The 22628-nt window shown below is 40.4% G+C and overlaps 2 protein-coding genes across 10 annotated transcripts in view; both read right to left on the reverse strand.

The window, feature by feature from the left end:
• Positions 1–4633, reverse strand: part of POGLUT3 (protein O-glucosyltransferase 3) — a 33117-nt gene extending 28484 nt beyond the window's left edge. Inside the window, exons 1-2 of one of the 6 annotated variants that reach the window (XM_069554963.1) lie at positions 4209–4614; positions 3798–3851 (exon numbers count right to left, since the gene is read on the reverse strand). In XM_069554963.1, the coding sequence (XP_069411064.1) occupies positions 3798–3851; positions 4209–4410 (256 nt within the window). In that variant the 5' untranslated portion in view covers positions 4411–4614. Of the gene's footprint in view, positions 1–1800; positions 2825–3797; positions 3852–3910 lie in introns of those variants that run through there. The other 5 variants (XM_069554964.1, XM_069554967.1, XM_069554965.1 and 2 more) reach the window with 5 other exon arrangements.
• A 5569-nt stretch (positions 4634–10202) lies between these two features.
• Positions 10203–22628, reverse strand: part of EXPH5 (exophilin 5) — a 95320-nt gene continuing 82894 nt past the window's right edge. For all 4 annotated transcript variants that reach the window (XM_069554957.1, XM_069554958.1, XM_069554959.1 and 1 more), the window contains 2 exons: positions 22129–22264; positions 10203–19230 (listed from right to left, as the gene is read on the reverse strand). In XM_069554957.1, coding sequence (XP_069411058.1) covers positions 13898–19230; positions 22129–22264 — 5469 coding nt within the window. In that variant the 3' untranslated portion in view covers positions 10203–13897. The remainder of the gene's footprint in view (positions 19231–22128; positions 22265–22628) is intronic.

Here is a 22628-nt window from a genome sequence, read left to right on the forward strand (position 1 = left end):
TTCCGTATTTTTCATTTAGTTCTTGGAGAAAGTTTTTCAGGACTTGTAAGTGAACCATGTTAGCAGAAAATGTAAAGACTGGTTGGGTGAGACTTCAGAAATATAGGGCAGGTTTTTAAACGGAAGCTAGGAATCGTACCCTGAAAGGAGAATCTAAAGGAATAAAAGTGAGGTTGTCTGAAAGAACTTGGTGAAAGTCTTTAGTTTGTTTCCTTATGACTTTTCTCTTGATTATTAAAACATTATGATCATTTGGGGGTAAAAAAGAAGAGTGAAAAAAAAATGTGTTACTCTCTTGCTGTGACCACCAATAATCCTGATGTATGAGGTACAGGTTCATTTATTTATTATGACTTGGAATAAAACTATATAATTTGTTTCCTGTTCCATCCTCAAACTTGTATAAGCATTACTAAATAACATTTTAAAACATCAAAAATTTTATTGTGATTTGAAACACACAAAACTGACCATCTTAACCATTTTTAAGTGTACATTTCAGTAGTGTTAAGTATATTCTTCAGCAATCAATGCAAAGAAATCGAGGAAAACAACAGAATGGGAAAGACTAGAGATCTCTTCAAGATAACTAGAGATACCAAGGGAACATTTCATGCAAAGATGGGCTCGATAAAGGACAGAAATGGTATGGACCTAACAGAAGCAGAAGATATTAAGAAGAGGTGGCAAGAATACACAGAAGAACTGTACAAGAAAGATCTTCACGACCCAGATAATCATGATGATGTGATCACTCATCTAGAGCCAGACATCTTGGAATGTGAAGTCAAGTGGGCCTTAGAAAGCATCACTACGAACAAAGCTAGTGGAGGTGATGGAATTCCAGTTGAGCTATTGCAAATCCTGAAAGATGATGCTGTGAAAGTGCTGCACTCAATATGCCAACAAATTTGGAAAATTCAGCAGTAGCCACAGGACTGGAAAAGGTCAGTTTTCATTCCAATCCAAAGAAAGGCAATGCCAAAGAATGCTCAAACTACCACACAATTGCACTCATCTCACATGCTAGTAAAGTAATGCTCAAAATTCTCCAAGCCAGGCTTCAGCAATACGTGACCTGTGAACTCCCTGATGTTCAAGCTGGTTTTAGAAAAGGCAGAGGAACCAGAGATCAAATTGCCAACATACGCTAGATCATGGAAAAAGCAAGAGAGTTCCAGAAAAACATCTATTTCTGCTTTATTGACTATGCCAAAGCCTTTGACTGTGTGGATCACAATAAACTGGAAAATTCTGAAAGAGATGGGAATACCAGACCACCTAACCTGCCTCTTGAGAAATCTGTATGCAGGTCAGGAAGCAACAGTTAGAACTGGGCATGGAACAACAGACTGGTTCCAAATAGGAAAAGGAGTACGTCAAGGCTGTATATTGTCACCCTGCTTATTTAACTTCTATGCAGAGTACATCATGAGAAACGGTGGGCTGGAAGAAACAGAAGCTGGAATCAAGATTGCCGGGAGAAATATCAATAACCTCAGATATGCAGATGATACCACCCTTATGGCAGAAAGTGAAGAGGAACTAAAAAGCCTCTTGATGAAAGTGAAAGAGGAGAGTGAAAGAGTTGGCGTAAAGCTCAACATTCAGAAAACAAAGATCATGGCATCCGGTCCCATCACTTCATGGGAAATAGATGGAAACAGTGTCAGACTTTATTTTTTGGGGCTCCAAAATCACCACAGATGGTGATTGCAGCCATGAAATTAAAAGACGCTTACTCCTTGGAAGAAAAGTTATGTCCAACCTAGATAGCATATTCAAAAACAGAGACATTACCTTGCCGACTAAGGTCCGTCTAGCCAAGGCTATGGTTTTTCCTGTGGTCATGTATGGATGTGAGAGTTGGACTGTGAAGAAGGCTGAGCGCCGAAGATTTGATGCTTTTGAACTGTGATGTTGGAGAAGACTCTTGAGAGTCCCTTGGACTGCAAGGAGATCCAACCAGTCCATTCTGAAGGAGATCAGCCCTGGGATATCTTTGGAGGGAATGATGCTGAAGCTGAAACTCCAATACTTTGGCCACCTCATGCGAAGAGTTGACTCACTGGAAAAGACTCTGATGCTGGGAGGGATTGGGGGCAGGAGGAGAAAGGGACAACCGAGGATGAGATGGCTGGATGGCATCACGGACTCGATGGACATGAGTCTGAGTGAACTCCTGGAGATGGTGATGAACAGGGAGGCCTGGCGTGCTGCGATTCATGGGGTCGCAAAGAGTTGGACACGACTGAGGGACTGAACTGAACTGAAATATATTCACATTTTTTGTGCACAAACTCTAGACCTTTCTCATTTTGCAAAACTTGAAACTCTGTACCATTCAACAACTTCTCATTTCCCTCTTCCATCAGCCCCTGGCAGCCACCATTTTACTTTCTCTTTCTTTGAATTTGACTACTTTAGATACCTCATAGTGGAATTGAAAGTGCTACTTTAAATAGCTGTTAAATATTTCATCACATGAATGTACCATGCTTTGTTTAACAACTACCTTATAGCTGCTCTTTAAACTTATTGCAATAAATAATCATAATGGGGCAAGAATATCCTTGCTCATAAGTCTTTGACTACATGAAGATCATTTTTTAAGAAGTCTGATTATCAGATTAAAAGACATGGACATTTTTCATAAATGACTTTTTTTTCATTTTTACATATTCATTTTCATTACATTTCATTTTTACATTTTCTAACTGTTGAGACATATATTTTGCACATTAGGTTTGTAAATGTTTAAGATTCTGCATGAAAAATTACTTTCTAGGAACATTTGACCAATTTGCTCCCACCAGCAAAGGATGAAGGTCATTGTCTAAGAGTATTTCATTAACAGCTTTTGAGTATTCACAGTTAAAAAATTTGCCATTATTTTTAGACTAAAAATGGAACAAAAATAGAATTTTATTTGAATTTATGCATGTGTGCTAGCTAAGTCCAACACTCTGTGATCCTATGGACTGTAGCCTTCCAGGCTCCTCTGTCCATAGGATTCTCCAGGCAAGAATACTGGAGTGGGTTCCTATCTCTCCTCCAGGCGATTTCACCACCCAGGAATGGAATCCACTGTCTCTTAAGTCTCCTGCATTGCCAGGTGGGTTCTTTACGAATAGTGCCATCTGGGAAGCCTATTTGAATTTATAGTTCTTTCATTAAAAGTAGGAATAACAGTATTTCATTTTGGATCATATAACTTCCCTTTTTCATGTATAAATTAATTTTTTCCTTAGTTTTCCATCTTTTTTCTAAACCCCCTCGTCCCCATTTATAACATTACAAAATTATTTTTAGAAAACAAAGAAAACTATAAAGAAGAAAATACACTCCGTGGTGAAAGACTACATCTGGGTTTAAGGATCTTCTGATCCTTAGGGCCATGGAGACTTCTTAAAAAACCAAAGTACTCAGTTTTCCACTGGCGGTGGAAAGGGCGCTGGGTATTCTGATTGTCTCTTTGTTGACAAAACCGGGTGCCAGTTGACAGGATATAAATCAGCAAATCCTGACTAGCAACAACTCGAAACTAGCAGGACAAGCTGTTTAGAAGTCGCAAACTTAAGATACTAAGGAGAACCTGGGAGGACGACTGGGCAGAAGGGATTCAGGACAGGACCAGAGGGAAAACCTAGTTAGTTCCGAGTTTCAGTAATTCCTGCGATCCGCTTTCAAGAACTCGAAACTCTAAGAAAACAAAAAATCTAGCCTGCAAGACTGCCTCCTAAATTGCCTGCTTCTCTGACATCTGCTTTTTGTAGGATCAGGCCTAAACAACGCACCCCGATCCGATTCTCGGGCTGGATGACTCAACGCGTGAAGGCACTCCCTGCAAGCTGTAACAGATCAGACAACTCGTCAAGCGCAGAAAGACCACCTCCAACTTGTGACTCACACTGCTTTCATTAACACCCCGGGCGCCATCCATACGGATTATCAGTCCCCGCACGTTAACTGCGGAAGGGAGCTCGGAGTTCATTTATTCATTCAGTAGACTTGCGTTGCAACTCCCTTCCGCCTTTGGGTCTGGGACGGGAGGAGAAGAGGAGGTGACCAGCGCCGAGGGAAGGACGCCGCGCGGGCGGCTGGCGGCGGGCGAGTTCCCCGGGAGGGGCGCGCGGTCGAGGCCCGGAAGCGCGGAGGGGAAGCGCGGAGCGGCCGCAGGGCGGGGGAGGTCCGCGGTCGAACACTACCTGGGGGCGAGCGGGTGAGGTTTTGGCCCTCGGAGCTGACAGCCTGCAGGTAGAAATAGCGGACCGGCAGAACGACGCCCGCCTGCAGCCCGGGGCCCCACACCAGGCTCCGCGGCGCGCTGAGCGGCGCCTCCGGGGCCCCCGAGGCCACGAGCAGGGCGAGTTGCAGCGCCAGCAGCCGGGCCCGCGGCAGATGGCGCATGGTCTCAGGGCCACGGCGCCCCAGCTCGGCGGCGGCGGCGGGGAGGTGCCGGGCGCGCGGCGGGCCGGGAGCGGGGCCCACTCCGGGGCGGGCTTCGCTCCGCCGCCCGCGGCTCCGCCCCCGGTTCCCACTCGGCCGGAAGGCGAGGGCCAGCCCGTCGCAGAGGGGCCGGGCGCGGCCGCGGGGCCGCAATGGACTCGGCTCTCCCGCTCCAGGCCCAGCAACCGGCAGCGCGGGTCTGAAGACCAGGGCGGAGGGGGCGCTGCTGAGACCGGCGTGCTTGAGGCTGTGCCCTGCTGCCGCTTCTGCTGCTGGAGTTTGGCAACTCTTCAGAGGAAACTTGTCTTTTTTAAAGGACGCACAGGATGATTGCTGTAGAGAAAAGGCCCAGTGGCGAAGAGCTTACGCGAACGCCTTCAAACAACGAATTTCACTGGGTTTAAAAGACGCAGAGCAAAATGTCATTCCCGATTCCCGTCCAAGGCCAACTCTCCCAGCCCTTCCGTTCACAACAGCACCCATCAAACTGTATTACCTGTCTTGTTTTCTGCTCAGCAGTCTCCCTCACTGAACTGTAACTCCCTCCAGTCTTCCAAATCCCCTAAACCCTATACTTCCCTTCTTTCAACAAATGTTTGTTCAACCTTCGCTGAGTTGGAGCCAAGCCTCAAGCGAGGAACCAAAAGTTGCGCTCAGTAGCAGGAGTCAGAGTTGAGGCTGGTGGGTGAGCATCACCTCAGAGTCAGAAACTGCTGTCCCTTAACCGACGGGGGTTGATTGGTCTTGAATGCTCCTCGGTCCTCAGATGCTGGACGTTGGATCTGGGGAAAGACTGGCAAGGACCCTGGTAGCGGGGAGTCACTGTCTACCTTTCTCTTCCCACCATTTTGATCTTGGATGGGCAACAGTAAGTTTCAGTGTCCCAAAGAGAGATCTTAGTTCCCTCCACAGGAAATGAACCAGGGTAACCTAGATGAAAACCAGGAATCTTAGCTACTAGACCACCACGTAGAAATAGACTTAAGTGCTCCTGCTCATAGAGGTACAAAGGAGAGCGGACCCATCCCCCTACCTCCCAGCACCTTCTGGACTTCCTGTTAGGTGAAAATTACAAACCTCCTACTTAATTTAGTGAAGTCACTCAGTCATGAGGGATTCTTTGCGACCCCATGGACTGTAGCCTGCCAGGCTCCTCCGTCCATGGGGTTTTCCAGGCAAGAATACTGGAGTGGGTTGCCATTTCCTTCTCCAGGGTAACCTTCCCAAACCAGGGATCGAACCCTGGTCCCCGGCACTGCAGGCAGACTCTTTACTGTCTGAGACACCAGGGAAGCCCAGGAGCTAGAAGCTGAAAGCAAAGTGGCTCTTACCCTAATCTGAAAGTTTCAAGGTACAAAGTTTATTATTAAAGACACAGCACAACAAGTGGGAGAGCACACAGAGAAGCAGTTTATTTAAGTCGGAAACTAGGCAGAAATATACACCCGAAGAGAGAAGGTGTGGGCACCCTCTCTAATGAGTAAACAGGTAAAGTAAATCACACATATAAGACAGTCCTTCTGGGTCTTTGTTGTTTAGTCACTAAGTCTGACTTTTTGCAGCCCAATGGGCTGCAGCACATCAGGATTCCCTGTCTTCACCATCTCCTGGAGTTTGCTCAAACTCATGTCCATTGAGTCAATGATGCCATCCAACCATCTCATCCTTTGTCACCCTGTTCTCCTGAGCTCAGTCTTTCCCATCATCAGGGTCTTTTCCAATGAGTTGTTTCTTCGCATCAGGTGGCCAAAGTATTGTAGCTTCAGCTTCAGCATCAGTCCTTCAAATGAATATTCAGGGTTGATTTCCTTTAGGATTGACTGGTTTGATCTCCTTGCAGTCCAAAGGACTCTTAAGTTTCTTCTCCAGCATCACAATGTGAAAGCATCAATTGTTTGGTGCTCAAGCCTTCTTTATGGTCCAATTATCACATCTGTACATGACTACTGGAAAAATCATAGCTTTGACTATGGACATTTTTTGAAGTGATATCTCTGCTTTTTAATATGCTCTCTGGGTTGGTCATAGCTTTTCTTCCAAGGAGCAAGAATCTTTTAATTTCATGGCTACAGTCATAATCCCCAGTGATTTTGTAGTCCAAGAAAATAAAGTCGGTCACTGTTTCTATTTTTTCTCCATCTATTTGCCATGAAGTGACAGGGAGACCTGGCATGCTGCAGTCCATGGGGTCACAAAGAATCAGACACCAATGAGTGACTGAACTGAACTGAACTAATGGAACCAGATGCCATGATCTTAATCATTTGAATGTTGAGTGTTAAGCAAGCTTTTCACTCTGCTCTTTCACCTTCATCAAGAAGCCCTTTAGTTCCTCTTCGCTTTCTGCCATTACAGTGGTATTATCTGCATATCTGAGGTTGTTGATATTTCTCCTGGCAAACTTGATCCCAGCTTGTGATTCTTCTAACCTGACATTTTGCATGATGTACTCTACATACCAGTTAAACAAGCAGGGTGACAATATATAGCCTTGATTTACTCCTTTGTTCCATGTCTGGTTCTAACTGTTGCTTCTTGACCTGCATGCACACAGGTTTCCCAGGGTCTTGGTTTACCTTTGGCCAAGTATCTTGTTTCTTCTCTCCTAACTGGTCCTAGGATTCTCCCCAACATGTGTGTGCAACTTTTTATTGAGATGGATCCTACCTCAGAAGACTATGGGTGTATGTCCACATACTATGGGGTGGTTCCGCCTCCCGTTTTGACCCCCAAAGAGCCTTCCTGCACATGTGCAGACAGGGAAGTTCTCCTTGACTTCAGGAGTAGGCACCTTATCTATTTACTCTAGTAGCACTCTGCTTTTGCCATCAGCTTTGTCCTTGGAGTATCTGAGTGAGAACAAAGCTTTAATTTTACTTCACTTTATAAATCCCAGCTGACTGGCCCAGGGGCCCATCTATCTCCTACCTCAATTTTATCTATATTAGTTAATTATATGTTCTTCTTTTATCTGCTTGTGGTTTTAATCTATACAAAGGAAAGAAAGTTCTTCACAGGCTGTGTGAGCCTGGAGAAACTCATGTCCTGGTATGGACACAGGATTTCTGCACTCTGCTGGCAGTTTCTTAAGCCAGAGTTGCTAGAATCAGGCCCTGAGAAGCCACCTGTTCATCTCCTGGCTTTAATTGGGCTCAGCATTCTTGCTATGACCAAGGTTTACCAGGGCAAAATCCTTACTGTATTTTTCCCAGTTCTCTTGACCTGCTTTAGGAATGCTGAGCAGAGTTTGTAGACAGTGTTCTTTATACTTTGGAAAGATTTTTAGGAACTGGTGGTATATCACTGATAAATTGTAGAGCTAAAGTGTAGCATTATTTGGCATTACTTTCACTGCTAAATTTTATTTTGTGGGAGTGTCTGCATACTTTAAATGGAAAGCTTTGCTCTAGCTATCACTTAAAAAGTTGTTTGGAACACATTTTGTTTACATTCTTTCAAAATATTAAAGTTTTTTTTTTTTCAGAGAAATAGTCTGAGAGTTAGCTGGTACTGGATGATAGTAAAATATAGCTTAATAATTATATAACACATGATAACACCTGGTATTTTTGACAACAGATCAGAGAAGTCATATAATTGTATCTGAACACTTGTTTAGCTGTATTGAATCCCTACCAACCTGTTTTCTTTCTCATCCTAACTCATATCTTAAAAAGTATATTTCTTCACATCATCCAATGCCTTGACTAGATTCTTTATAATAAATCAAATTTCATTCACTCAACAAACATTTGTTCAATGCCTACTATGTTATAGACATTATACTTTGACTTCACAGCTCCTGTGGTTCACTGGACAAGGAGGCAATGGACAAAGACAAAGAGGCAATGTAAATAGTGTTATAGGTGCTAAAATACGGATGTCAAGGACTGTATAGTGTCTAGGATGTTCCTATATGAGCTTCCCTAGTGGCTCAGTGGTAAAAAAAAAAAATCTGCCTATCAATGCAAGAGACACAGGTTTGATCCCTGGTTGGGAAGATCTCCTAGAGAAGGAAATGGCCGCCCACTCCAGCATTCTTGCCTGGAGAATCCCATGGACAGAGGAGCCTGGTGGGCTACAGTCCATGGGGTTGCAAGAGCTGGACACAACTTAGGGACTAAACAACAGCAGCATACTTCATATAGAGATGCTAATCCCAGTACCTCAGAATATTACTGTATTTGGGATGGGTGGGCCCTAAACCAATCTAACTGCTGTTCTAAGAAGAGGAAATTTGGGCACACAGAGACACCAGCAATGCTTGGTACAGAAGAAAGACCATGTGAGGATGCTGTGAGAAGGTAGCTATCTGCAGTCCAAGGAGAGAGGGGTCAGGAGAAGTCAAATTTGTCAACATACTGATCTTGGACTTCTAGCCTCCAAAACTGTGAGAAAATAAATTCTGATATCTAAGCCAATCAGTTTCTGGAATTCTGCTATGATAGCCCTAGCAACAGAGAACGTGATGGCACCCCACTCCAGTACTCTTGCCTGGAGAATCCCAGGGACAAGGAAGCCTGGAGGGCTGCCGTCTATGGGGTCACACAGAGTCGGACACGACTGAAATGACTTAGCAGCAGCAGCAGCCCTAGCAAACAAATACGTCTCCCCCTACCTTTCCATACCCCGCCCCCGCCCCCGCCCCCCACCACCCCAGACCCCAGCCACCCACAAAGGTCCTGTAGGGACGATGCAAAATGCCTATCATAGATGCCTGAAGTGAGTTGCATTTCAAGAGGTACACTCTAAGTTTAAGGGCTTACCATTTTTAGGGTAGGGGTAATTAAGTCTGCCCTTTGTCAGGGGGGAGATGTTATCTTATCCCTCTTGTGTTTGATGGCTGCATACACACCCTGAAAAATGGCATGAGTAAACATGATCGAGAACTTACATTCTTGGCATACCCAGCAACAAATGTCCAGGTATGTCCAGGGCCCTTGGCAGATTGCCTCTACCAACATAAGTACACTGTATGAGGTCCAGTTAACCCAACCTTGAGAGATGCTTTCTGAAAGAGATGACATCTATGCTGATCATGAAGATGGTCATCTATGCTGATCTATTTTTATCATGAAGGTCAGATAAGAATCTGCTGCAAGAAGAAGGGGAGAAGGCCATTTCAGGTAGGAAAAGGATTATATTGTCTACAACTAAAACCCTAGCTGATCTAATGTATTTTAAATTTTATTAAAGGACAGTAAAAATATGTTGAATAAAATACTGCTCATATTCAAGCTGACAACACTCTCTTGTCCTTGGTAGAAAGATGGCTTTGGGTTCCTTTTCTAGAAAAGGTAAAGATTAGTACAAATCTACTCATTTGTTTAGCAGGAATTAACATTTCAATATTAACATATCAATGCAAGTCTAACATTTCAACTGGAAAGATCTGCTTATAGTACTACTGGGAAGCAGATACTACCCAAGGCCACTGGGCTTCCTCTTCCTTTATAAATATGACAACTCTCAGAGAAAAGTTCCAGACCATCCTCATTCCTTCTCTCTTATGCAGCTTATGCAGCCAGGGACACTGACCTCCATTTGTTGGTTGATTGCTTTTTGATACAAATGGAAGAAGAGAGGAGTCATTTTCCAAAATCTCTCAAATGGGTGATCTTATTCAATATCCACCAGAAAAATTTGTTTGAATAATTTTGTCTATCCCACTCCCCTTTTTGTATTTTGCTGGCAACTTTCACACTTAAAGACAATCATTTGAGAATGGGAATAAATTCAAGTCAAACAATGCATCCATTTAAATCATTTATTTCAACACTATTGTTTTAAATTTGCACCTCGTCTTGTAACATATTTCATACCTGAAGAAGAAGTTTGATAGCAAGTACATAAAAAGATTATTTGACAACATTTTAAACAATAGTGTTTAAGGCTTATTATATGTTTCAGAAACACAGAAATGCCAGTCACAAAGAACCTCAAAGTAAAATATTTACATATTTACACTATACATGTAAATTGGATATTCTGAAGCATTATTACTATTATTGACAATAAACGCTTAGCAATAAGGCCTCTTTAACCTTCTGGCATTCAATGGACTATATAACTTTTATATAGGTGTGGATTTTCCAATTTGATACCTATCTTCACCGTAAACTTCAATGGACTTTCACCAACCCTAGGATGGGCACAGGTACCCATGTACTTCCCAGTTTTTATTAGCTTATCATCAGCAAAAACCTTATTAGTAGCTGTTGGAGTTTTATTAATAGTAATGTATTGACAATGTAAGGATATAAATTATTTAGAGGGAAGTCTCTGAATATTAATCTCATTGAGCCTTATTTTAAATGGAGTTCACACATAAAATTTATGGTTGTATAAGTCTATTATTTAAATGAACTAGTAATTTACCAGGTAATTATTTGCATTGATTCCCTCATTAGTGACTCCATTTATGTGAATATTTACTTTAATGGAGATTATATATTAGAAAGCAAGCTATGAGTATAAAAAATGACTAGTATAAATTACTATAGCTATACCAAAAATGAATATTAAAAAGAAGCACTTTGTATGTTAAAATACATAGGTATTTGCTATACTTCTTTAATGAAGTGTTTTATAAAGGTATAAAACTTTATAGAAGGTGCTGTTTTCATAAATTTTCTGTTTTCTTGATTCTTGAGCCACACCAACAAGCAAACATTACAAATGGTGCAAGTGAGCACTGGCTATCAATTACCTTTAAATTCAGGTGGTAGGTTCTAGTACAGAGAATCAGGGCCTGAAAGTAGTTGTTTAGCCTGATCTTAACTTACCTAACTGCTGATAAAGGCTAAATTCAGTGAAAAATAAGCTAACTTCATTTCATCTTTTGTAACATACATGTAGGCTCAAACTGTTTACCTAAATAGAACTTGCAAGCTGATCATTTAAAAAGAATCTTAATATTAAAATGTTAACTTTGAATATTTTAAAATTAAATAGAAAACATAGGTTATGGTTTATGAAGTTTTAATTAAATAATCAGATAAATAGAAAAAGGAAGGTAGAATTTACAAACATACATGAACAAAGAATAAAATGTTACCTATGCGTTACCATACAAATTTAAATGGAAATATTTAGAACAGTTCATTTAAAATTCTACTATCACTCTTTTTGAGAATTGGTCAGAATTGGTCAGAACTTGAAGTTTAAGACAATTTATAGGTTTAAGAAGTACCTTTCATGTAGTTACTTCATTTTCATTAGTTTTGAGTTTCATGGGAACAATATAAACTAGCTCTGGCATTTAGCTTCTAGACAAGGCAGTATTTGAGAGGATAATAACAATGTGGTCCTTTCTTGCATTTCTATCAGTTCCAGATCTCTGTACATTTCCCCAGCTCCTATCATTATCCTTAAATGGATGAAACAGACTAGGTGAGAAAAATGGAAACAAAATAGGCCAGGAAGTAAATATAGACCAAACAAGATAAAATCCATTCATGTTGACCCTCACAATATAAGAACTAGGATGGTGTTTTTTCTGTAGTTCTATCAGGTTAGCTTCACTGCTGCCTGTTTATTGGTCTTTCCTGATTAGGAGAAGAGAAATCTCCAGAAGTTCTGCACGGCAAATTAAAGAGTTAGGAAAGCCAAGTTATCAGTGGGTATAATAAGCTATTTAGTCTTGATAAAATTATTGAAGGAATCATAGTGACAAGCCTTTAGAAGCTCTGCCTTCTAACTTCTAAGGGTTTGGTAAATCTGGCAAAGAAGGCTGTGAACCTCAAGGTGTCAGATCTAATATGACAGTACTTTAGGGACTTGACCACGGCTATCGCTTGTGACTAAAATGTCTCACATGGAAAAAAGTGTTCTATCCTGCAAATAAAGAAAATTTTTACGTGGATGGTTCTGGAGAAATGGGGAACGACAGAAACAAAGCCACACTAAGAAAAACAAAAACAAGAAACCGTTGCTGCAAGAGCTGCACTAAGGATGTCAATCTCATGAAGGGATGTCTGCTTATCTCCACCCCACAGATGTGTTCCCTTCCTAAGCAGAAATTCTGTGGCTAAGCCACCCTCTGTACCATCCTAGAAACTATTTCAAATGAATTCCTTTGCCAATGGTCTGCATAATCAAAGCTATGGTTTTTCCAGTAGTCATATACGGATGTGAGAGTTGGACCATAAAGAAGGCTGAGTGCCAAAGAACTGATGCTTTCAAATTGTGGTGCTGGAGAAGACTCTTGAGAGTTCCTTGGACTGCAAGAAGATCAAACCAGTCAATCCTAAAGGAAATCAACCCTGAATATTCATTGGAAGGACTGATGCTGAAGCTGAAGCTCCAACACTTTGGTCACCTGATGTGAAGAACTGACTCATTGGAAAAGATCCTGACACTAGGAAAGATTGAGGGCAAGAGGAGAAGGGGGTGACAGAGGATGAGATGGTTGGACAGAATCACTGATTCAATGGACATGAGTTTGGGCAAACTCCAGGAGATAGTGAAGCACAGGGAAATCTGGCGTGCTGCAGTCCATGTGATTGCAAAGAGTTGGAAATGACTGAACAACAACAATATTTTTTGGCTTACTAGAGATTCTCCTCTTCACAATAAGCACTTCAAATATGTGCCTCCTTTCTCCACTATGGATAAAACAAGATATCCTTATGGAAATCCCCTGATCTTTGTTCAAGGAAAGGAAAAAAAAAAAACCCCAAAACCCAAACTCTAAACCTTCTAAATGTTGATGAGTCAAACAGGATAATAATACTTACTCCATTGTTATCACCCTACATTTTATTTAACAATCATGAATATGGAGTATGGACTGGAAGATGCAATACAGAGATTTGCTGTTGTGCTGGGATAGGAAAGGTGAAAGAAAGTTAGGGGGAACATAGAGCAGACAACCAAAACTGGATCATGAATTAAGAGATTAATTTGGGGCTGAGTGGCAGAAGACCAAGCATATATACAGAGGAAGAAAACACTAAACAAGAATTCATTGCTCTAGGATTCAGGAAGTCTATACATAGTGGGGAATGGGGTGGGGAGGGGAGAGAATTTGGATTGTTTCACAGCAGTTAGTGCCCAGACTGGAGAAGGCAATGGCACCCCGCTCCAGTACTCTTGCCTGGAAAATCCCATGGGTGGAGGAGCCTGGTAGGCTGCAGTCCATGGGGTCGCAAAGAGTCGGACATGACTGAGTGACTTCACTTTCACTTTTCACTTTCATGCATTGGAGAAGGAAATGGCAACCCACTCCAGTGTTGTTGCCTGGAGAATCCCAGGGACAGGGGAGCCTGGTGGACTGCTGTCTATGAAGTCAGACAGAGTCGGACACGACTGAGCGACTTGGCAGCAGCAGTAGCAGTGCCCAGACTAGATTTTTTTAGTATCTTTCCTTTCCATAGACATACATATTTACACTTTATTTACATTATAAACTTTTGGTGAAAAGGCTATACATTTCATTGAAAAAGGCTCACAGTTCTGACTCCTTGTCATTTTCATCCAAGTAGTATTCGTCATCCGTGGTTGTGTCTGTGGCACAATCTGAGTCTATTGGATCCTCTTCATAGATATTAAGTGGCGCACTTAGAGATAAGCCATCCTCTGGCCTCTGGTTACTAGGAGAATTTGGAGTCGATGACTCTGCCGGGTTAGCAGGGTTAATTACATCATCTTTCAGGAAGCCAGGGTTCTTAAGAAAACTTGGTTTCCATAATCTCCCTTGTGTGAGTGACCTCTTTACATTTTCCAAGAAAGCCAGCTGTTGTTCTTTCCCAAAAATCCCATAGTCAATAGGCCTGGATATAGCTGTTGCAGACCTAGGACCCATTTTTGTCCTGCTGTTGTTCAAAGCCCAACTTTCATTTTCACCCCAGGAGGGAAGTTCAGAAAAAGATTTAAATCTTCGACTGTACCCGCTGTTGTTAGAGAATTCGTTCCCAAGGGTCAGTCGACTCAGGACATCATCAATAGAAGTGCTTTCAGAGAAATGGCGCTCTCTGACTTTTGGAGGATGGCTTATTCGTAGTATATCACCATGTACATTGACGCTTTTTAAGCTCTCTGAACGATAGGGGTGTAGCTGACGTTCACACTCCAGAGATGAAGCACTGTTTCGTCCTTGCTGACAACTGGTCAGCGGGATGCAAACCGTAGATTTCTCTACAGGCTCCAATCGAAAAGGGGGTTTCGACTTCCTCTGATGGTCAGGGAAGTCTGCTTCCCTGAGGCTGATCAATGTGGGTTGGGCCAGGGCTCCTGATTCTCTTTCCAAAATCTGAGCAACTGTTACATCCTCAGAATTCTCACACTTTGGTTGTGATTCTGAGATATTTTCAAACTCGTTTTTATGTAATTGTGAAATGTTGCTGGACTTCTGATTACTTAAGTGTGTAGAAGCTTCTCTATTGGGTATTGCAGTAAGCTGGAGAGGGTTCTCGGATTTCTCCACATTTATTCCATCATTATTTAACCTGCTTTCATCTGTGGTTTCTGTGGACTTTAAAGTAGGCTCAAGGGACAGTGGGTTGCACTCTGGTGTGCCAAGGGACAAACTGCTAAAGCCAGAACTGTTCCCACTTTGGGGAAAGATAGTAGCTACATGTCTTCTAGGGTAGAAGTCTTTAGCTGGAAATTTTCTGCTGGGCTTGGACATAACTACCAATCTGTGTTTAACTGAAGATCCACTTTTCCCTTTTTCTAGGTCAGCCAAGATTTTTTTACTTTTATTACTTCCTTCAGGAAGTGAGCATTGATTCCATGCCAACTTCTGCATTTCATCCTTAGCCTTGCTCTCTGTCGTATTTACCTCCTGTCTTCTTTCAGGTAGTTCTCTGGGTTCAGTCTGTGAACTGTCTAAATCTTGTTCACTTGAACAAGTCTCTTCATCAAGCTGTAGTTTACTCAAGGCTGGAGTAAGAGCAAAGACTTGGCTTTCTGAGTCAGAAAGTGGTTTCTCAGAGTTTTTTGGGAAATCTGTTCTAATTTCCCCTCTAACTTCCCTAGGCTGCAATCCATTGGAGCTCTCCTCTGTAACTATGCCTGTGATATCTTTTTGAAGACTTCCAGTAGTTGTAATGGCTGTATTACTACCTGGACGCTCCCCAGAACTTCTTATGATGCGGGAGTTTTCGATATTCTCTTCTGAATGGGCTGGGAGGTTAGAAAAACCACTGTCATCTGATTTAATGAATTGTGGATGATTTTCAGATTTCTCTCTTGTAAATTTTTTTTCCTGAAGCATTGGTAAAGTAAACACAGTTTCACTTTGCAATTTTTTCTCTTTCTCTTTCCTGCTTTGTGAATCAGATGGAGGTGTTTTAGCTAAGTTGTATGGGGAAATTTCTCCAGTTTTAGGTTCTTGTTTATGAAGAGAAACATCTGCTTCAATAGAAGCCATTTCCTGTAATGTAGATTCTGAGGACTCAACACTTGGTAATTGTAAAACAGTCATATTTTCAGTGAGATGAGAAAGATGACTGGTCTCCTGAGCAGAGGTATCTTTAGACAAAGATGTTCCTGACTGGTCTTGCACAGAACAATTCAGTTGGTCTTTTTCTAAAGCACTGGGAGATGTTTTAGTCCCCACTTTAGTTGATTCTGTAAGTGAATCGATGTTTTGTGTATACTTTTGAAGAAGGTCACAGAATTTTTTGCTGTGTTTCCTTGGTAGAGTATAATATATTGAAACCACCTCAAGACATTTCACATTATCTTCATCACCAGAAACAGAAAACATACTCGTAGTCTTAAATTTATGTAAAGTTTTCCCACTTTCTTGTCCTGACATATCTGAAGAAAAAGGTAAAGGGTGTTCATTTGGATGGGAAAATATGCCTGTCTTGGAGGCAGAAATTTTACCACTCTTTTCAGTATATTCTTGTAAGCATTCCTCCTGGTGGTGTTTCTTGCTTAAAGAACACTCACAAACAGATGAGTCACTTCCCAGAGGGTTAATGAGTCTCTCCCTAGGCCTCAGTGTTATAGGAGAAGCATCTGTATTGGAAACCAAGCATTTTTCTCTTTCATCTCTTCCAGTTGAGGCATAAAGCACTTCTGAAGGCCATGACACAGCCCTCTTGATGAGGACTGGAAGTGGCCCTTTTCTAACAGAAGTAGATCCAGTGTTTGTCATATCTGTCATCCCTTCTGTGGCTTCAAGTGCTACTGAGACTGAGTCTGAAACGACTTTGGAACATTCGCTCTCTGATTCACAATAACTGGGACTGAATTTTTTTGATGTGTTCTTTCCTACTGGATCTTCCATATTGTTTTTGATTTGTAATGCAACTGGCTCATTCCTGAACAAAGAAGGCATTATTGTACTTTCAGGCTCCTTGTTATCCTTGGCTGATTTTCTTGGTAAAGTACAATAAGTTGTATCAAGCTCAGGAGACTTGGAATTGCTTTGAGTTCCCTCAGTAAGACTGCTGTTGTCACTTGTAGGCACTGATCTACTTTCTGTTTTGCTTAATTTTTCGATGTAGGATATGCGTTCTCTTATTTTTCCTTTTCCCTTTCCACCCCTGAAAAGAGGGTGTGACTCACATTTGACAACATTAACCTCTTCATTATGTACAGGTGTGTGATTATCATTACTCTTTTGGTTTTCTAAGTGGCTTAGGGAAAATTGACTATTTTGGTTCTTGTAATCAGTGTCTTCTCTTTCTCCCAGAGATGAGTCTTTGTTTGAAGGACATTTCCAGAACATCGTGGTAGAAGGAATTACCGGAGCATCAAGGCAAGAATCATTTGATGGTGAGGAATCTGGTAGTGCCCCTGAAGACAGATCTAAAGAATTATGAGGCAGGTTGTGATCAGCATCTGACTTGCGACAGCTGGTAGAATAAGTCATGATACATTGTTCTTCCTTGGTATCGAAATGAGCAGGCTTTTCTGGAGACTGTGAGTATTGATTATCAGTATGTTCAGAACTCCCGTGGTTCTTTTTAATAATGCTTGAAATATCTTCATTACTTACTGTTAATTCCTGGTGACAAATTTGACTTGGGCTGAGAAAAAGTGATGTTGTTCTGCTTTCCTGAATGAAAGGAAGGGAAGTTGTTGAGTCAAGTTTTCTGGTCCCAGTATAACCCTTACCTTTTTTTAGTTCATTGGCTTTATGAATTTTGGAGGTATCTCTCCTGGAAATGATTCCAGGCAACCTTTTTGAACTTATTGTGGTAGATGCATTAAAAACAAACCTGTTGCTCTTGTCTGAGTCCTGGGAAAGGGGATTTTGAACATCAGGTAAAGGGTTGGAAATTACTGTCTGTGAAACAAGTTGGGGTATTTCACCTGTCATGTTTGTCTGGTCTATCTTGTTTATTTTTTTGTCTTTTTCCAAAACAGATGCCTTCAAGTCTTTCTCATTATTTACTTCTGTGACCAAGATATTGGCTTGGCTTTCAGTCAGAGGTGGAGAATCAACTGAAACATTGTTGGTCACAGTGACTTCTGTATAGTTTCTGTTTGGAAGAGAGGCCGGCTTAATTTTCTGCAAAGTGACTGTGGGAGTCTGAAAGTTAGGACTCTGAGGATTCCCTCTGTCATCAGGAATGTGAGGGAAGGAACTTTTGAATGGGGATGCTAGAGTTTGAGCAATTCCAAATGAGTACGGTTCTTTGTTTACATGTATTTCCATAGGAGAACATTCTAACCCACCAGATTTCATGTGATAGCTTGCACCAGTTATGGAACAAACATTTGCTGGGCTGAAATGAGTAGACTGGTTCCTATTACCTTGTGACACCTCCATGCTCTCCAGTGTGGATGTCTGAGAATCAAACTGCCAGGGATGTGGTATCTGTTGGTTTCTGGAAATATTTGTTCTATAACTAGAAGAAAATGACCCCCAGTGTTGAGAAGGAACACTATGGCCATGACCAGCTAGTGCATTGTTTACTTCAGTGGAGATCATTTCAAAGTCTCTGTCAGAAGAAGTAAATGGTTTCCTGCTTTGATGAAAGTCAGAAGAAGAATGTTCTTCCTGTTGGCTCCAAAAAGGATTTTGTTCAAATCTCTGTCCCCTGCTCCGTCCAAAGGTATTGCTAAAGAAAGACCTAGTAAATGGGTTATCTTCATGGTAGAATGGCATATTTTCTGAGTTCTCAAGTGGGTCAGGACTCATTGCATTATCTATGGGGGCATTTAAACCAACACTTTGGTAAACACTCTGTGAATGGTAAAATTCATATCTGCTATTCGCCTGGAAACACCTGGGATACATATATTGGTCAGCAGGGTCAATTTCCATTGGTGATGGTGCCTCCAGGAATTCTTCCTGGTTCTGCCTATCTCTAGAAGAATCTGATCTGTTCCATATGATAGATGATAAAGGAGTTCTCTTTGGGCTCTGTTGGTGGCTTGGTGATATAAACCCAGTCTTATTCTGAGTTGTGGCTGGAAAATATAAGCTTCTTGCTTTGAAATACCCTGTAGCTGATGAAGCTGATCGTTGCCTGCTGTCAAAACACAGAGAAGTACTACCAAAAGAACTGTTTTGCACACAATCTTCTTTTAAGATTCTGGGTTCCCTTGTCCTATACATATTGTAGATTGTCCTTGTTCTAGGAGAAAAGGTTTTAAAACCTCCCCTAGGGGTTCCTGGTCTTAAGACATCATAGATAGACATATTAGAAGTTTCATTATAGCAATTTTTGTGCCTTCCTGTGATATTATTGTATTTGCTCCCACTGGAGTAAAAACGACTGAACTGTGTTCTTGATCCAATGTCGAGAGGTGTTCTGGTATTCACTGAGCTTGGAGATTGTTCCTGAGCCAGTTTGCTATCCAAATCATCTAAAACTAAAAGGAGAATATATGTCATTTTTTTTGGTAAACGATTTTACAGTCTAATAATATTTTGAATTGTTGAAAGTCCTTCTTGAAGAAGCATAATCACATAATTTTTAGATCATATCATCATAAACATTATGACATTAACTGATTATGTCTTTAAGATAGTTTGACTCTTACAAGGCTGCAATGGAAGTTTCTTTTTCATACTTGTTCAAATTTAACCTTCCATAATGCCTTCAAAACATAAAGCTACATTGTTTTTCACCTAATAAGGACTGTAATCATGATTTCTTTTAGTGCATCTTTTGTGTCACTAGGTAGCTATAATGCTTCCAACTGTGTTTAAATCAGGGGATTGTAAAAGAAATGAAAGTCTATAAATAATATGTGAGTTGTACTTAGTTGTGCATTACTGCCAAAAATTTGGCACCCAGTTTATAAACGTACTTATTTGGATGAATTTGAGCAATATGTAAAAATTTAAGTTAAGTTTATGAAATACTATCAAATAATATACTAATGGTAGCTTGCTTCCCCTGAAAAAAATGTGACCCAATAGACATTTATATGTGTTTATCAGGTACAGTTCTAAGCACTAAATAGATTAACTCATTAAATCCTCACATAACCTTGTAAGTTTAGTAGTTACTATTCTCATTTTATAAGTGAGGAAACTGAGGAATGAAGAAATTAAGTAAATTGCCCAGCTTATACAGCTAGGGAGTAGATCTAGGAAGCCTGTTTCCTGAGTCCATACATGTAATCATTGTGCCACAAAAGTTCACTTTTCATTATTTCTTTTAATGAACTAAAGATGATTTCACTATGAGCTCATTATGGTACAAGGATGTTGCTGTTGCCAAACAATGTTTACTTTTCTCTCAGTAGCAAGGTCAGAGAGTGGTATGTAAGTCAGGCCCCAATGACCTCCCTATAATTCCGAGGACCTAGGGGAAGGAAATGGCAACCCACTCCAGTATTCTTGCCTAGAGAATCCCAGGGATAGGGGAGCCCGCTGGGCTGCCGTCTATGGGGTCACACAGAGTTGGACACGACTGAAGCGACTTAGCAGGCCAACCCAAGACCCAGGGCGCATGTTTACTAGGACCACTGTCTCTGTGATCTCAGATAAATCATGGTATTTTCACTTGGTTGGTTCTTCCTTGAATTGTTTATTGAATCATATTTGACATCTTTTCCTCAATAAAAACCTGTTACAATTTAAACAGAATCAAGATCTTTTAAAGTTTTAAGATGCCCTAAGACCTATCTTATAATATATATTTCATCATATTCATGTTACAACAAATGAGTAGATGTGTATTTTGAAGAAATGTTTGTTAAAAAATAAACTCTGACATGAGAGGTAAGCTATGGAAATTATTTAAATTGTTGAAGAAGTTTTTCATTTACAGAATCTTTCCTTCTGATTTACATAAAATGTTTCACTCTTTGTTGTTAAAAATTGTAATTTTAACTCTTCAATGACAGAGAAAATTAGGTGTATCAGTATCTGAGTGAATGTAAGTGAGATGTACTTATAATATGCCAATTATTTTAGGACAGGTATTGAAGAAGTTTTTGATATCCACTCTAGATTTTCTCTATCCCGTTTTATTTGTTAGTTGGTACCATTAAGTTTGCATAGCCAGCAAAAGAATTAATCCTGAGCATTTAATATCTGTAACTAAGGAGTTCTTTAGGGAATCATCCAGTTAATGCTTTAATGAAAAAAGATTAGTTTTCCCCTGTCCCTAAATAACTTACTATATCCACAGATAAAATAAGCAATGCCAAAATATAAGGCAGGGCAAAAGAAAAAAAATCTTCATAAATCTGTCTTTAAAAAAATTATAATGAAATCTCTTTGATTTCCATTTTCTCTTTCAGCTTGTTCATAGTATTTTTTCCTCATTAAAGTCTTTTGTTGACTACAAAAATATGTTGTTATAATAGAAAATACAGGAAAGTATAACAAAAGAGATAAAATCACCTAGAGTCCTTCTTCCTAGAGATAACCACACTTAACACTTGAATCCCAATACTGCTATTCGACTCACAACTGTGAAGGTGAAAAAGTCTGCTGTTCTTCTCCTTTTTATTTTCAGAGCAGTCATTTTTTTTTTTTTTTTTTCACTTCATGAAAAATAGCTCTCCTCTACTAGGCAAAACCTTTGTTTTGGAACAGAAATTTTCCTCTGGGTCTTTTTTCTCTGAAGCAAGTTCTCTGCCAGGAACCATTTTACTGAAAGAAGTGCCTAGATTGAACATCCAACTGGAGGTCTCTCAGTGACCACACCACTTGTCCTAACTATAGGGCTGAGGTGATGTCATTGCCTGTGCAAACTAAATTTAGTTCCTCAAGGTGAAACTGATGAATGATTTCAGATTTCACGTTTCATATGGCCAGGTTTATTTTAATACAAAATAAACTATGTCAAGGTGAGTGATGCTTACATAATAAGATCCATGAGTATATAGTACTTTTGGAATCTGTTTTAGTCTTTATTGTTATCTATTGTACAAGGTTAATAGTTTAACAACAATTAGATTTCATCACTGCATTTAGGCCCTAATCAGGAACAATAAAAATCTATTAACAATAGTAAACTTTATAAATATATATCCTTTTATCTTTTTACTTGAGTTTATATATTAACATTATTACCATTCCATAGATTTATCAGGCCTTGATCCAAGAATATTTACTTACATTATATTTAAATATAAGATTTTAAAAATATTTCTGTTAATAGAATGTAATCCCATCCTCTTCAGGTGAGGATAACAAGAGGACTTCAAAAATAAAGTACAAGGGCTTGAGCATTTTAGTATAAACTGTAATCATTATTTGCTTTCCTTTAGCACTGGGAATTCCAAAGGAAATTCAGTGCAGAGACTTACCTTGGAAGAACTCATCCTCTAGCAGTGAACCATCCCACGGAGGGACAGTACTTCCCTCCCTCATGCTTGCTGGCCTGGGGACAGTTGCACTGTCAGTGGGTTGGCTTTCCAGAGGTAGACTGTATATTTTTGCCTGCTAATTTTAAAATAGAAAATGTAATATTATTTTTGGACCTTCTTTAGCCAACATGTTCCCACGAAAACGTCCCAAGCTTAAAAGTCCTAATCTAAGGACAGCAAATCAATTTTCCTACCATTTATTTATCTAGTTGTAATGTTTTGTTGTTTTTGCAGTTTGCAAGTGATCACAAACTTCCCCATACTTACATTAATTCCATTTTGTATAAGTTTTCAGGCAAGGTATCTAGGCTGTCTCTGCAAAACATACCTACAAATTTACACAGCACTACAGAAATCTTACAGAGCTTCTTGGGAAATGGAAAGAAATCGACTTCTCTTGAGTGGGGAATGTTGTTTGTCTGGCCCAGTGGCTGTAATTT

Source organism: Ovis canadensis, chromosome 15, assembly GCF_042477335.2.
Source record: "Ovis canadensis isolate MfBH-ARS-UI-01 breed Bighorn chromosome 15, ARS-UI_OviCan_v2, whole genome shotgun sequence".
Classification (NCBI taxonomy): domain Eukaryota; kingdom Metazoa; phylum Chordata; class Mammalia; order Artiodactyla; family Bovidae; genus Ovis; species Ovis canadensis.